This window comes from Carassius auratus, unplaced genomic scaffold, assembly GCF_003368295.1.
Source record: "Carassius auratus strain Wakin unplaced genomic scaffold, ASM336829v1 scaf_tig00036504, whole genome shotgun sequence".
Classification (NCBI taxonomy): Eukaryota; Metazoa; Chordata; class Actinopteri; order Cypriniformes; family Cyprinidae; genus Carassius; species Carassius auratus.
Window position 1 is genome coordinate 27,440 of NW_020526309.1, and position 15,967 is coordinate 43,406.

Below are 15,967 nucleotides of genomic sequence, written 5' to 3' on the forward strand. Positions count from 1 at the left end.
AAGACTCTTAAAAGGCCATATACTGGAATGCTTAAGATGCAGTAAGAATATGGTCGCTCTGATTTTGCCAAATAAGACATGTTCTCGGATCAACATGACATATAAATAAAAATGTGTATTTAACCCAATCCCTACCCCTAAACCGAACCCTACCCATAATTTATTCTTAAAATCAGTATGGGATAAGTGCTGATTAACAAGGGTGTAGAAGCACCTAACTCTGAATGTAAGCCTAAAACAGACATTTCCTGAAAAGTTATCCCTTAATTCTGATTGGTTGATAGGAATGTTGTTCCAGGATCAATAAGGATGTTGTTCTTGGTGAAATCACGCTCACCGAAAGAATACATAGAGTAAAGGTTTGAAAGGGTCGGAGCTTCTTTTTAAGAGAAAATAAAACCCTCTACATCCTGAGATGTTGTAACAATGCCAATAGATGGCAGTGTTACGTTTTGTTTGAATTTTCCAACGTATACATTTTACATCATCACTTTCCTCAAATTAGCTACTACATTTTTACAGTCTATGGGTACAACATGGGGCCAGATGTTTATGTATTTATTCGTTCAACAAATGGTCAGTTACATTTCGGATATGGCTAGTTTGACTAAAGAGAAGTAAATTAGTTTAATGACAGATTAAATAGACAAACGGTATTCATAGATATTACTTTTGAAAAATTAAAGTAATGGTTGTAAACTGAACATTTTATCTGAATTGAGATGTCACATCGGTTTTTTTTAAGAGTTACTCTTAATATCATTTCAACACAATGATCCTGTTTATATAAAGTGACAATGTAACACACGAGTTATCAAAACTGGATAATGTGTCTCAGGTTCAAGTTACAGCGCTCAAGCAAAAACCCCACTGAAAGCAACAAAACAAACATCGAAAAAAAATTATTTAGTTGTCCAATCCACTAATGAAATCCCAAAATAACCTCCCTCGCTTAAAATGGTATATAATATGGACCTGTCTGATTTTAGAGCTTCTGAAATGCAGTGAAATACTACACATACCCCAATCTGGCAACCCACTGTTTTCAATTTCACCAAATCGTGACTACGGAAGCCCGTGCGCACGTTTTCCAGACGCAAAAAAAAATGCAATTGGAAATGCATCTCACCGGGGTAATGTAAGGACATCTATATGTTCAGCATGTGACGTCACGCGGTCGTATAGGTTCAGAAACATAGATGTACGTCACCTGCAGGTCTGGTGCGCGCAAACTTAGATGGATTACTCGAACATACAGTGAGTGCTTCATGCTTCCCACGTGAAATGCATTGATAAACGATTCTAATCAAGAATCGTCCTCTAGCCTCATTGACGCTGACAGGTGCTTATTTACATGTAAGGCTGTTGAAATTAATTATGTAGGGATTTTACTGAAATAAGCGAGAGAAAAAGCAAAGGCGCCACTCATGACTAAGCGGATCGCAGTGAAATTCTCGAGCTCTAAACGCTGATTCGGTATAAGCAAACGTTATTTGGTGTTCCCGTTAACATCGTCTCGCGTGCATGGGGATTTGTCTGGAAAGACGTAGAGGCATGGCCTACTTTTTGCGCACGTATGGAAACGAGGCGGTGGCTCTTTTTGCTGTTGCTGTGCCAGCCTATGCGCAAACACATCTCGACGCTGGATAGGTCTCCTGGCATTGAGGCTGCGCCTGTGATGATCATGCGATTGAGTGACGACGGGGAGTCATGTCTAGTCTATGCATGATCAGTGGCTCTGCGCTCCGCATCCCGCTGGAAAAAAAGAGTTCGCGCTCGATAGCTCTGCGATCGACTCCGCGCCTATGCCCACAATGAATGGCTGTTTCCAGCGCGAGACAGTCGAGGCGAGAGAGTGAAGGAGAGCGAGCGCGTCGGACTCCATTGAAACACTTTGAAACGGCCTCCAGCTAAGGGGTGAGTATCCCGCATTTGAATCCGCGCGGCGCGTCACGCGAGCGGCTGTCCTGGAATCTTGGCTGAAATCCGGCGGATTTGAGATGTTTGGGGGGCATTGATTTGGGGAAGGTGTGCGGTGGGGGATGGGCACAGACTAATGGTACCAACAAAAAGTTTAACCACTTCACCGACCTCACAGACATGGCTGAACGCGCGTGCTGGCAGATGTTCCGGAGTCAGATCTGGCTCACTTAAAAACCCGATTTCCGGGATCTTTTTAATCTGTCAGCCAGACGTCTTATATATATATGCTTTAGATTTTGAAGACGACACTTTGCGCGTGATCGATGTTGTTGTGGCAAGGAGTAGTTCGCTCATTTTCTTATCGGCGGAGTCTGGCCGACCCCCCCTAGCGTCGGCGCTGGTTCAGTCTGGCTCGCCCCCAGTACGAGCATTTGTCCCGGGATGACCTGTTGATGTCTGTGAAATAAGATAAGGTGGGGTATCCGAACTCGCGCGGAAACGCCATGCAACATTAACTTTGAAATCCCGAGGACCGAAACGTATGCACTTGGTTGTGTTTTTGTGATGCCAATACCGGCTGTTCATTTAATCGTTGGAGATTGTTGAGTGTTGCCGTTGTAACGGAACGGGGCGAAGCCTCGTTTTGGCGGACCCGTTTAGGCCCGAGGATGTAAGTTAGGCACGAGCTCGCTCTCGGTGCGGTGCATTGGCAAAGACGGGACAAGAGCGGCAAACTTGCTCATTTCGAGCGACTCACCGCTTAACGTTACCTCCGCTGCGTTTGTGCTCGCTCGCATGTAGGTGCTACATTTCACACAGAGTGGCTCATAGTGGGCGCTTTTGCCATCGTTCTTCACCCCCTCCACGTCCCGTGCCAGGGGAGAGCTCCGGACGGACACACGGTTAGCCTGCCGCCGACACAGCCTCATAACACCGCTGTACTGGCGGCCAAAGGTTTGCTCTGTTTTTTTATCTTCTACTTCACTGTCCTGCATCGCTGGATTAGTGTTAGTTCATGTATCGGCGTATGTCTGCACTTCCATCACACAGGCTTGGCATCACAGTATTAGACAGATGTTTCTTTTTGCTTTGATGTGCATCAGTGGTTCTCAACTGGGGCCCGGGACCCGCTTGGACACTCTCTGTAAACTTCCTAAGGGGCCTCAATCTTTTTATATTTAAGTTATTTATTTTTTATTTGTATTTTTTTATACCAGTTAGCTTCTTAGAATCTATATTGTAATAAATGTATAAATGTAATATAAATAGTGTAGTGTATCATGTTACTCTAATGGAAAATCATCGACTTCCCATGTACCATTCTTTTATACAAATATTGAATTGAACAATGTTTTCTTTATCTTTACTTTATTTTTCTTATGTAAAACATAATTTTTTTCACTCTTCTTATGTTTGCTTAAAAAAAGTTGGAAGCTAGTTAAGCAAAGAAGTTCTGTAGCACCAAACAAACAGATTCATGTATTTATAATTTTCTTTCCTTAAAGAAGGCACAATGTGGTAATGCTCAAATCACCAAATGTGTAAATCTTTAGATTCATTAAAATGAATTATTTTTATATATTGACCGCAATGGTTTAGTAAAACGGTTACAAGCACCTTTGCCTTTGACTGTGGGTGAGTTCAGGTAAACTAGGACACGTTTTGATTTTGATTGGCCCAGTTGACATGACTTAACAAGAAATTAAAAGCAGTAGTTCACTTAAAAATAAAAATTCTTGTCACCTTTTACTCCCTTTCAAGTTGTCCCAAAACTGTACAAGTTTCTATTTTCTGACAAAAGTGGATATTTTAAATAATTTTTGCAACCAAACAGTTGATGGTAGACATAGACGTCCGTAGTATGGTAAAAAAAAAAAAAAAAAAAATACAAATACTGTGGAAGTCATTGGGGACTACAGGTTTGGAACAAGTGGAGAGTGAGTAAATAATGACCGAATCTTATTTTTGGGGTCAAATATCCATTTAGAGTAAATAATTTGTCATTGACAATAAGTGCTAGAAATTTCAGTAGTTTACCTTACTTTTAGTAAAATAAGTTTGAAGATATGACATTGCTTTTTTTTCTGTGTTTTTACAAGTACATGTGATAGATGCTCCAGCCTCATCAGTTATTGCATGTTGACTGTTTGAAAGTCTCATACGTGCAGATTGGCTTGTGAATAAAGACTTTAAAAGTCTGTGTTCCTTGCACACTGTGATAACCATACCTAAGGTGTCCTCTCTTCCCCACCCCGAGGGAAAGCTTCTTAAATAAACCCTGGGCCTCTCAATGTGTATGTGTGCCACTGCTCTCTGGCCAACTGTAAACAAGCCGTTTTGTCCGATGTCTATGGCTTGTGTTTGTGTGTGTGTGTGTGCGCATGCAAGGGAGGGGGAGCGAGCCTGAAGTCAGACAAAGAGGGTACTTCTTTAACAACGAATGTCCTGTTAGTTCTGTGTGATCAGATCAGATTCAGTGATTTTTAATGCGATGGCTTGTGTGGGAAACATGTGCCCAGATGTTCTGCCTACCGCAGTCTAATCTTAATGTGTGAAGTATATCACATCACAGTTTATTCTGTCGTGTTGGTTTAGCTGACATGATTTGAGGGCTGTTTTTACTTCACCAAGTGACTGCTAAACAATAAGCCACAATTTTTGCGCTGACGGCAAAATGTCAATCTGTGCCTTCTCAAAAAGATCTGCCACTCATTCTGCCGCTGATCCGCCAAAAATCCTCCCCCGACTAATATGAGCGTATTTTTTGCCTAAAAAGGAGGGCATTGTAAGCAGTTTTAAACTCTGTAGTAAAGTTTTGGACAGCCCATTTTATAGTAGAACGCGCAGGTTAAGCGTCTGTAATGAATTTCCCCAGCAGCACGGCTGTAAACTGTAATGATGGCTTTGCTCATGGTGTCACATTTAGCTGTAATAAGACTGACTGCCATGTTAGTCAAAGCCCATTGTTTTCCTCCCTTTTCCTCAACTATGACCTCAATCACTGGTTTGGTATCTGTGTGGCGCTCTCTCCCTCGCTGCTGTAGTACTGTAAAGAGTGCCATTTTATCTCTGTCTCAGCTGAATCACCATCTCATTCAGATTAGCAGTCACATCCCGCTCACAGGATTTAAGAGCCGGCTCGCCAACCCCCCCTATTATTTTTTTTATAGAGTTCGCGTGTTCTAGGCCGCTCGAAATTGCACACAGACTCCTCCCTGGGGACTTATACATCTCACCTTTTAATGTAACAGTCTGTTGCTGGTGGCCGTTTGTGTCTTGCAATAAATTGTGTCGGATTCGGAGGATTTTTACTGCTTTAAAAGCAAATGATGGTTGCAGTGAGTCTTCAGGGATGAACTACTGTGCTGCTGAGAGAATGCTGCTGACAAAGATCTCTTTCTTTCTCTTCCATCTCTCTTTCCCTCCTTCTCTTCCTCCGGTGCTGCTCAGATTTCTCTGGTGGTGCTGGCCATAGCGCCATGGCTCAGACCCTTCAGATGGCGATCCCAAACTTCGGCAACAATGTCCTGGAGTGTTTGAACGAGCAGCGGCTGCAGGGGCTGTACTGCGACGTGTCCGTGGTGGTGAAAGGCCACACCTTTAAAGCCCACCGCGCCGTGCTGGCGGCCAGCAGCTCCTACTTCCGTGACCTTTTCAACAGCAGTGCGGGCAGCAAAACCCCTACGGTGGTGGAGTTGCCCCCGGCCGTACAGCCGCAGAGCTTTCAGCAGATCCTGGCCTTCTGCTACACCGGCCGCCTCAGCATGAACGTCGGAGACCAGTTTCTGCTCATGTACACGGCCGGCTTCCTCCAGATCCAGCAGATTATGGAAAAGGGCACGGAGTTCTTCTTGAAGGTCAGCTCGCCCAGCTGTGACTCACAGGGCCTCCATACTGAAGAAACCCCTCCGTCGGAGCCTCAGAGCCCTGTTACCCAGACGGCGGCGGGTGCTGCGGCTAACGCCGGAGGCGGGGTGGTGGCTACGACAGCCAGTCGACCCACTTCCTGCTTGACCCCGTTGCCCCTCGTCTCTCGGGTGAAGACTGAGCAGCCGGAGGCCTCGCCGTATTCGGTGGTTTGCACGCCGGTGGCCAAGCGGCTTTGGGAAGGAGGCAATCGGGAAGGTGGCGGAGGCTCAGGGGCAGCCGGCGGAGGAGGGATGAGGAAGGCAGCTCGTTTTTCCCAAGAAATGGCACGTGGAAGCGCTATTCAGCAGCAAGGTAGCATGGGACTTGGTATGGGTCTTGGAATGGGCACAGGGGGGCACGGTGGAGGCGGAAGCACCAATGGCAACGGCACGAGCAGTGCCACCCCTGAAGGCACCAGCCCCGGTACTTTGAGTGCCTATGCCAGTGATTCGCCCATCTCTTACCATGATGATGAGGAAGAGGAGGAGGCGGTGGATGACGGCACTGAAGAGCAGTACAGGCAGATCTGCAACATGTACACCATGTACAGCATGCTCAACGTGGGTGCTACAGGTGAGTCCACAGCACTGCTGCAGCCCACGAAATACTTGAAATCATTTACTCAACCTCTTACTATTCTAAACTTTATCTTCAGTGGAACAGAGCTGGTGAAATTTTAACAATGTGCTTGTTGCCTTTTCCATTGGATTACAATAAATGCAGACTGGAGCTTTTAAATGTCAAAAAAAGATGCAAATGCACCACAAACATTGTCCATATGACCCGTGCATTATAATTCAAGTTTTCTGAAGCAGTTATAGCTTTTTGCAAGAAATTGAAAATTTTTGTTTTTATTAAATGTCAACTTAATTTTACTCTCTATATTTTTAGATGCATGTTACTTATTTTGAACATTTCGTCCATGCATACATTTTCATTATTTATTTGACCTTGCAATTTTTAATCAATTTTTTTTTTACTGAAAATGAAAAAGATTCTCTCTGGTGACATGTAGTTGATTGCAGCTCCCACACCTCAAAATTCAATCAACAACCGCTGGAGAGAACAAAGTCCCCAAGCATTTCGACAATTTGTTACACTAGAATGCATGTCTCAATACAGATGAAATGTCTGGTGCTACGTTTTTTCCAACATAGTTATAATTCATTTACAATATTTCCCTTAACAAAAATGAATGAATAAAAAGAATAATTATTCTACAAATTAAACATTACTGCTACACCCATCAACTTTCACCACTTTCGGTGTATAAAGACACAAAAAGCCATCTCCACTCCCAATTCATGATTGCATTGTAAATAAACCACAACAATGTCTTCGTCTGGTTCCACCGAAGAAAACAGAAGTCACAGGTTTGATGATAGCAGAGGAGAATTTATTTTTAAGTTTAAATTAGCACTTCCTTTGCTCCTGTGTGTGCTGTAATGTATACAGCCTCTTGCTTTATTGCTTTTCATTTTAAGTTAACTATTGTCTAGATTCTTTTGTGCTTCTTAAATAGGAATATCATCACAGCTAAATTCACACTTTTTGCTAAATGCTTGAACTGTTTGGAGCTCATGAATATTTTATGAGAAGTACTTCTTATCTTCTCTCAGACGGCATGAAAACCGAATGTGTTCTGATGCCTTTGGATTTCACAGGTCTTTTATTAGTCTTGGTCCCAAGAGCTCTGTATTATCTGTCTGTCTTTGAGAGTCAAAAGACTTCACGGCTGTCAAGACTTCATGCACGGAGATCACGTTTTTGTCTTCACGCTTTCTCTACTCTTGGTTAACTCCGTTCCCTTTCTCAGCAGGTGAACGTGTGGAGGCCTTGCCGGACCACTCAGAGACGCGGCCCAGGATGCGTGGCCGACAGGATCTCGCCTCTCTCCCCACCGAGCTCATCGCTCAGATCGGCAACCGCTGTCACCCCAAACTGTATGAGGAAGGTGACCCTGCAGAGAAACTGGAGCTAGTTTCAGGTCCGAGTCTAATCACTGTACCTGTTCATTAACAAAAAAAAAAAAAAAAAAAAACGCAACCGATGAACCAAAGTATCTTGAGTCAAAGGTATACTGTAGTGGAATAAATCCTTCTTTTGTTGTTCAAACCTTCGTCATATCATCCTGCATGGGTTTTAGGAAAACATCTGCTGAGAAAACAATGTTACGGTTAATCTATAGTAGAGTCAAATAGGGAGGAGAACCGGCATCATACAACTGAGTCATGTTCAATAGCCCATGAAAAGCAAATGATCTTGTGTGATGATTGATGGGTCCACCGTGTTTGGAGAAGCCGTGTTGTGGTATTATGGTGTAGAACAGGTTTTGTTGAGTGACTGTAGTGTAGTGGAGGCTTTTGTGAGCTGTAAATCATGGCCTTTAGTGACTCTGAGCCGCCCGACTGGATCTGTTCAGGACATGTAAGTTACAGATGAATTCCGCTAATCGCTGGAACTTTATTTAAACAGCAGTCACGTATATATAAACATGCAGAGCAAAGTGCTTTACAAATACGATAAAGGCAAGTGATCGAACAAGACCAGACATGAAGCAATATAAAGTGGAAAATGAAACGAGGAATTGAAACAGACAAGACTCGCAATAAAAAAAATGGAAAAACCATGGTCTTTGAGGGGAAAAAAAAGTCATCAGAAAGTCATTAAAAGATGAACAAATACAAAGCGCTGGAGGAGTGAAAAGCAAAAAATGGAAATGAGACAGAAATGTTTAATTAAGAGCGAGATAAAGATAAAATAAGCTTCTGAAATGGTTTGAATTAGTTTTTGTCAAACCCATAACGCTTGGAAGTAGGATTTGTTTTTTGAATTCTGATGTCCAACATCTGGTTTGACTTATTTTCCATCACGGGAATAAATGACATTTTAAAATGTTAAATAGAAAATGGTTCTTTTCAAATAATATCAGTTTTCACTATTATTGCATTCATTGTATTGTCTTAGAGACTTCTTTCAGAAGTTGCATTTAATGAGTATCTGCAGTGAGCATAATACTGCATAAGTTATCACACAGATAGATGAAGAAGAACATCAACCATATTTAACAAAGCCATAGGTGTAGAAAAGCTGCAGAAATAGAAAAACGGATGTCAGGACAACAGCCAAGCGCTTAAACTTCACAAGTCAATGTTAGTACTAACACACATGAATGATCTTTAGCAGTAATAAGGAAAGCTGAATTTCTCTCTGAGCTTTGCGTGATTAGTATTCATTCATTTTTGGGCCTTCTATGCATTCATGCAAATCGATGAGTCACAAGGCATTTGTCAGTCTTTCAATATGTAACTACTTGTATGTCTTGACGACATGAATATGAATGAAGTTTCACACCTTTTTTAAGTGAGATTGCTGTATATTGTGGACAGGCACCAGTGTGTACATCTCCCGAGCTCAGCTGATGAACTGTCACGTCAGTGCCGGGACCAGACACAAAGTCCTTCTGAGGAGGCTGCTGGCTGCTTTCTTCGACAGGTGAGTCTGGGAAACGTTAAAGACGTCTACCATAACATTGAAAGGGTATGACGTCTAACTTTCTGTTTCTGTGTGATGTACAGGAGTACTCTGGCCAACAGCTGTGGGACCGGCATCCGTTCCTCCACCAATGACCCCAGCCGTAAGCCGCTGGACAGCCGAGTGTTGCACGCAGTCAAGTGTGAGTTCCCGCTCTTTTATAGTATTTCACTCAAAAAGGAAAAGTCTGTCATCGCTTACTTACCATTATAATTTCTTTCTTTTGTTGAACACATAATACGATTTTTTTTCAAGAATGTTGATAACCAGACGGATGCAGCTAGCTGTTTACTTTTTGTTTTCAGACTATAGAAGTCATAGGCCAGTGGCCTAAAATCTAAACTTGAGGGTGTGTATATTATGACAGATTTTTAATTGAATTGAATGGTCCCTTTAAAACTGTTCACTAGGGGTAGGGGGGAAAAAACTGTTCGGTATAGTTTTGCAATATTTGTGTGCTATTGAGACACAGACACAAAGTATGATTTTTTTTTTTTTTTTCATGACCTGACTTGATTTGTAAGTACTGCACTTCATTTTACAAGCTCTGTGCATAATGTGGAAAAAACAGATCAAATTAATAATAGGAATCTTTTTTTTTTTTCAGACTGTCATTTTACAAACAACACGAGTCTCAATGCTGTCACTTCTCTCTATAATGCTCTCTCATTCTTAATATATCTCTATATATGCAAAGACTATAGACAAAGACTGTTCACTCTTAAACTTATGAATAGGAAAAACTGCATCGGTTAATATGATGAAATAGTCCCGCCTTCTAAATGAAAGAGCCAGTCGCTGATTGGAAATGTCATTGCAATTGTCTCTGGTTCCCATAGAAACCTGAGGCTAGCCCAGCCAATGTGCATGTGCAGTCATAAATGTAATGATTGCGCACAGTGTAATTATGCGCATTGGCTGGTGTTGCCTGTAAAAACTGCTTTGTAAACACTTTTTTTTTTTAACTTTAGAAAGAACTTTCATGGGGCAGTTCATTTCAGATTTTGTAGCTAGTTTGAGATATGTAATTTAAGTACAGCGAGCAGTTTTTGAGATTTGAGCAGTTTTTTTTTTTTTTTTTTAGATGGCACTCGGTCTTGCATGAGCTGCCCGGAGACAAAATTGGCCATCGAGTAAACAGATTTTCCCTGAAAGGGACTTTGATATGTTATCGCATCACTCAGCATATTGCAGAATGTTTAAAATTGCTACAATTATTGAATCGTGATAATAACGCATTTGACAATCAATATAACTCTGCGAGAAAGGGGAAGTCAAAAAGGAATGATTTTGTTGCAAACACGTTCAAATCACTTATTATCCAGCTTTTGAGTGATAAAACCATTGACAGCCAATCAGAATCAGCCCGGCACCAGACGACATACCTGAGCACATGCTTCTAATAAACAGAACGTTATCATGAATCGGTGTGGGAGCTGAAAGTTATCTGTAATAGTTCTGGTTCTTGGTGTGATCTAGTTTTTAGAAATATCTTCTTCACTTGTGTCAACAGTTTACTGCCAGAACTTCGCCACCAGCTTTAAGGAGAGCGAGATGAACGCCATCGCGGCGGACATGTGCACTAACGCTCGGCGCGTGGTGAGGAAGAGCTGGATCCCCAAGCTGAAGCTACTGATGGCGGAGGGCGATGCCTACGCCAATTTCCTCCCCGACAGCATCAAGATGGAAGCGGATGGCCTCAGCGGTGACCCCGCCTTCGAGACGGCGAGCCTGGAGGGCGGAGCTTCCGTTGAGACCGGAGGATCCTCGGGCGAGTCTCTGCAGGGTGTGGGCGGAGACAACGGTACTTTGTTTCAGTGAGCGACTCGGCGAGGAAAGCCCTGCCCCATCCCCTCTGCCACCCCGCCTCCTACCCGCCTCCCACCCCGCTGCGTGACTCTGGGCTCTGCTGCTTCTGCCTGGGATGGGAAAGGGAGAGTCCGGTAGGAGATTGGAGGAGATTGCACGGTCTAGCATCGGGAGGATCACAAGGGGTTGATGCCAGGGGCACTATTTTCTTTTCAATCATTTTTGTTTTTTGCTGAATAACCCTCTTTTGCACAGAAGATCCCCTTTGCCTTCCTGCTCGGCAAGTAAATCTAGTCACCGATGCTATAGGAATGCGTAATTAGGACCAGGAAAGGTTCTTGCGACCGGAGGTCCGAGGTCCCGGACCTCTCTCTACTGAATTTGAATGTATTCATGATTTTGTAGCACCTGGCTATGTCAGACTAGCCGATTGTATTTGGCCCAGGAGAGAGACAGGAAAAATGCCCGTCATAAGATCTGAAGGGACAGCAGATGGAGAAAGTAGTGAGGGAGGAGAGGAGAAAGAGAAGAAGGTTGCATATTCCGTCTCTCGTTCTGTCTAAAACGGAAAGAATCTGATATCCTTCTCTGCTTCCATTCCTCCCAAAATATATGTGGGATCTTAGTCTGCCACGTTCTTTTGTTTTTTATGTCGCCGTTTTCTCCTTTCTCCTTCTACTTGTTCCACTGTATGTGATTCAGATGAATCCAGAGTTGATGAAAGATGATTAAGGACTGTAAAGGATAAAAATATATTTATCTGCTCGCACCTTTAGAGCTCGAGAGAGAGGGATTGTTTTAAAATCTCGTCTTTGTGTTTTTATTTTTTTTTTAAAACCTTTTAAATTTTTTTCTTAAATGTTTCTCAAAAGACACCTTGTTGTCAGGCTTTAAATGGAAATAGTGAGAAAAAATAAGGACTATTTTTGCATAAGGATTATCTTGCATTTCAAAGACTGGTGCTTGGCTTGTATCTCGATCACGCTCGTGTCCGAGGCTGAATTCGATGTACAGGGGCAGTTTATCCAGAAATGTAAATTCTGACATCATTTCCTCACCCTCATCTCAAACCAAACACAAAAGAAAAGTGTTTGTTTCATTCAGTGAAAGGCCAGTGGGGTTCAGTCTTGTTTTGGACTCGCTGACTCTCACTGCATGCACATGAAAGTGTTCTTTAAGAATACCTTACAGGTTCGAAAAGACTTGATGGTGAGCAAATGAAGGCCGAATTGGATAAACTATCCCTTTAAGAGAAAAGAAGAATTGTGTAGGACATAACAACAAAGTGTTTTTAATCTCTCAAAACCTTTTTAGCTTCCCCCATCATCGCACACAAACACGCTTTTACAGCCCGGGGGGAAGGGAGGTTGTGCTTCTCATTGTTAGTCACTTTACTGTCTTAAGGTAGTGACTTTGTGTGTGTTTGGGAGCGGAGGAGGGTTTCCATCGCCTGTGTCCCAGGAGAGGAGGAGTCGGAGTGATTAAGTCTCTTCATGTTGCCCATGTCCCTGTTTGGGCAGCTGTGTGTGTGTGTGTGTGTGTGTGTGTGTCTGTGCTCGCTTAGGCAAGCATGTCTGTGTCCGCACAAGTCACCATCTGTATACATTCCTTGCACATAGTTGGCACTGTGTGTTTGCATGTGGGTGATGTGTTGAGTCGGGGATTTAGGGTATGCTTGTTTCAGCGTTTATGTGCCCGAGGCGTCTCAAATGGATGCTTTTAAGGAAATTCGGCCGTCTGAAAGTTTGCCGTAAGCCGTGAACTTTTTCATATCCTGGATTTCCATCGGGATTTGAATGGGATTTCATGTGATGTCTTAATGTGTGCTCAGGCATGGGGTTTAAACACGCATGCCTCACGAAAACAGAAATCCAATATTGTAGGCTATTTCATACCAGAGTTATTAGGCACTGCGTGTTGGTATAAATCATGTTTTATTTTCACGCGTCTGATCTCCTGGGACACATACAGTAGCCGCCCCCTTTCTGACAGAGGAAGTGGACCTCTTTGCACCTTTTCGTAGACTGAACTAGAGCTTTTTGCACCTTTTTTGTAGAGGAGAGTGGTGGATTGTGCACCTTTTTTGTAGAGTGTAATCGATGGTTTTTGGACTAAACTTCATGGATGTGTATGTGTCGGTGTCTGGCCCGGACCAGAATGCACCCCTGCGTCTGTGGCCAGCCGTGCAGAATACTGATGTAAATATCAAAGAGACTATTGAACAGATTTTGACCACGTTTTGAACAGGTCACTCGTCTTTTTAATTGATGGCTTACATTAGGTCTTTCACCCCTCTTGTTTTAGCTCATGTTATTATTTCTTTTAGTTGCATAACCAAGTCTGGCTTCTGCTGTGTTTGTATATCTGGAAATTGTAGTTGTTGTGTTTTTTTTTTTTTTTCTCTGGCTTAAGCGTCGTAGCAAATAAAGTGAACTCCTGGCAAGTTTACTACTTAACTGCAGTCTGGTTCAGGTCTGACCGGTGACCTCGTTTCTTTTTCTATCCTTTGGACCAGAAAACAATAATGCCTCTTGTTTAGAAGTGTACAGCATTCGAGTAGCCTGCGAAATCAACATCTGGGAACGTGCAAGCATCCATTTCCTTCTCCCGTTTTATTCCTCCATTCTTTTAGCAGACCACGTGTACTGTATTTACTTTTCAACAACTACTAATTCAAGGTGAAAGAGTTGACTTGCCAAGTTTTTTAAAGATACTATATAGAGTTGTTTGACTGATGATAGAGTACGGAGTGTTTTTTTTTTTTCTCCATTTCTTTTTATCGACTAAAGTGGTGGGGGGTTATGGTGAGGGATGTACTGGTGCTATGTGTGCTATTCTTTAGATGTTAAAGGTCTGCTGGGTCACTGGTGCCTTTCAGGAGGACTGCGGGAGACGAACTGCGTGTGTATCTGGGTGGGGCACGGAGCAGCAGTGCTCCTCTCTCTCTCTCTCTCTCTCTCTCTCTTTCTTTCTCTCTCGCCAGCTATGACTGTGCCAGTGTTTATGCGTCCTCCATTTTGATGGCACAGATCACATATGCTGCATGCGTCGCTGGAGAGGAACCGCTGTGTCCGTGCGCCACCCGCTGTCTGTGTGCTGTTACTGCAGCTTAGATTTACTACTTACAGTCAACACCAGGGGGTGTCACGCCTGAGAAAGATGACTCTTGACGGCCACAAAAAATGGCCTATCTCTTACAAGGAAGTTGAAGGTGACGTGTAATTATTATTTTTATTTTATTATTGTTAAAATACTACAAGTAAGCCATTTGAAGGTTGATCTTTATTTGTATTTTTCCCTCTTAAAAGGCGTAACACTGTGGCTCCGTGGCGCTATCAAAAAGTTGCTCTGTTGTTTGAGCATCACAACCAGCCCAAAAGAGCACCAACCCACGGCGCCAAGTTCGAAATCATAATTTTTTTTTCACTTTTTAAAGGATTTTTCCTTTACTTAGGCCTCGCCTGTTATCAAGTTTGAATGAAGGGACCAGTGTTGGGTCACGCTGCCTATCTGTCTGCTCTCTGTGCTCGAGTAAAGCACCTTTTCTGGGTTTGCGTTCATAGACGTGCTCCTCGGCACCTTGTAATTCAGTCTGACTGTGTCACGGAGTGCAGAGAGCAGATAGACGGCGGACGCCTGAGCGGGTGAGTTTAAGTCTTGTCATTCTTCCTCGTAACACAGTTTGTTGGGGTCCGTGCATTGTAGATCATTGTGAATTTGTAACCTGGCCGACCGCTGACAGCATGCCAGAGAGAGTACGGAGCGATGTATTATAAATTGAACTCTTTTATAAACTGTGACTGTCTTTCCTTTCTGCAAAAAGGCAGAAACCGGGTCCGTCTGTTCTGGAGCAATGGCTGTATTTTGCAGGGTTTCCGTTGGCTTGCAGTTTTTGCTACTTTTTTTGTCAACCTAAGCCTCTTTTCCCAGAATGCAGCACTGCTATTTCCACTCTAAATAACAGATATACCACATAAAGATACTCTCACCTCTTTCTCTGCGTGTTGCGTTCTCTTCCAGCACACCCCAACACTCTGCTTTCAGTCTTTCCTGAAATGAGACGGATGGTGATTATAACCCAACTTTGCAAATGTTTTGGTAAAGTAACGTGTGTGACAGCTGGACAAATTGACGTCCGGACATAGTATCACGAATTACAGAGAAATACAGACAGGATGGGGGATGACATCAGCTCGCTTGAACACTCAAAACAACAAACTGGTTGTGAAACTTTTGTTTTTACGATGCGGTGTCTCACTTTCTATGAATACATCCCTATACAAATCTATATACTGTATATTCCATGGAAGCACTAATGAAGTTTGATTGTTAGTCGTGCACTCTCAGCATGAGTTGTAACCCATCCCCAGCTGTGCTCATGCAGTGACCCTGTAGCGCCAGTGCTCATCCACTCCATTCTGTCTGTGTTCAAAGTGCCAATAACTTTGTGAATCCCTAACTGTGACCCAATATTATCAAAGTAATTGCACATTAACTACTGTAAAAAATGAGTAAGAGAAAAGTCAAAGGATACAGCTGAATATCTTAATAAAAGTTTATAACAAAGGATTGTCTTTGGCTGTTTGTTTGTGTGTTAAAGCAATTCTCAACTTTTTTCCCCCTCAACTATGTAGGCCAGAGAAAAAAAAAAAAAAAAAAACTAGGACTGTCAATAGATTTAAATAATTATGCTTTGCTCTGTACACTGGGAATTAATTCTACACTTGGAATATATATATATAATATACATACATGTATATGTATATCTATGTGTATGTATATAGAACCTCAA

At 42.7% G+C, this 15,967-nt stretch overlaps 1 protein-coding gene across 5 annotated transcripts; it reads left to right on the forward strand.

Moving 5' to 3' along the window:
• The first annotated feature begins 1,081 nt into the window (after window positions 1–1,081).
• Window positions 1,082–14,401, forward strand: LOC113082585 (nucleus accumbens-associated protein 1-like). 5 transcript variants are annotated; one of them, XM_026254160.1, is made up of 6 exons: window positions 1,082–1,257; window positions 5,374–6,405; window positions 7,652–7,819; window positions 9,222–9,327; window positions 9,411–9,508; window positions 10,880–14,401. In XM_026254160.1, the coding sequence occupies exons 1-6, from the start codon at window positions 1,200–1,202 to the stop codon at window positions 11,185–11,187; spliced, it is 1,770 nt and encodes a 589-aa protein (XP_026109945.1). In that variant the 5' UTR covers window positions 1,082–1,199; the 3' UTR covers window positions 11,188–14,401. The 5 variants fall into 5 exon arrangements, with proteins under 5 accessions (XP_026109945.1, XP_026109944.1, XP_026109946.1 ...); XM_026254159.1 differs by having other exon boundaries at window positions 1,086–1,257; window positions 7,649–7,819; window positions 10,880–11,630; XM_026254161.1 differs by lacking the exon at window positions 1,082–1,257 and adding an exon at window positions 1,432–1,917 and having other exon boundaries at window positions 7,649–7,819; window positions 10,880–11,630.
• Window positions 14,402–15,967: the final 1,566 nt, after the last annotated feature.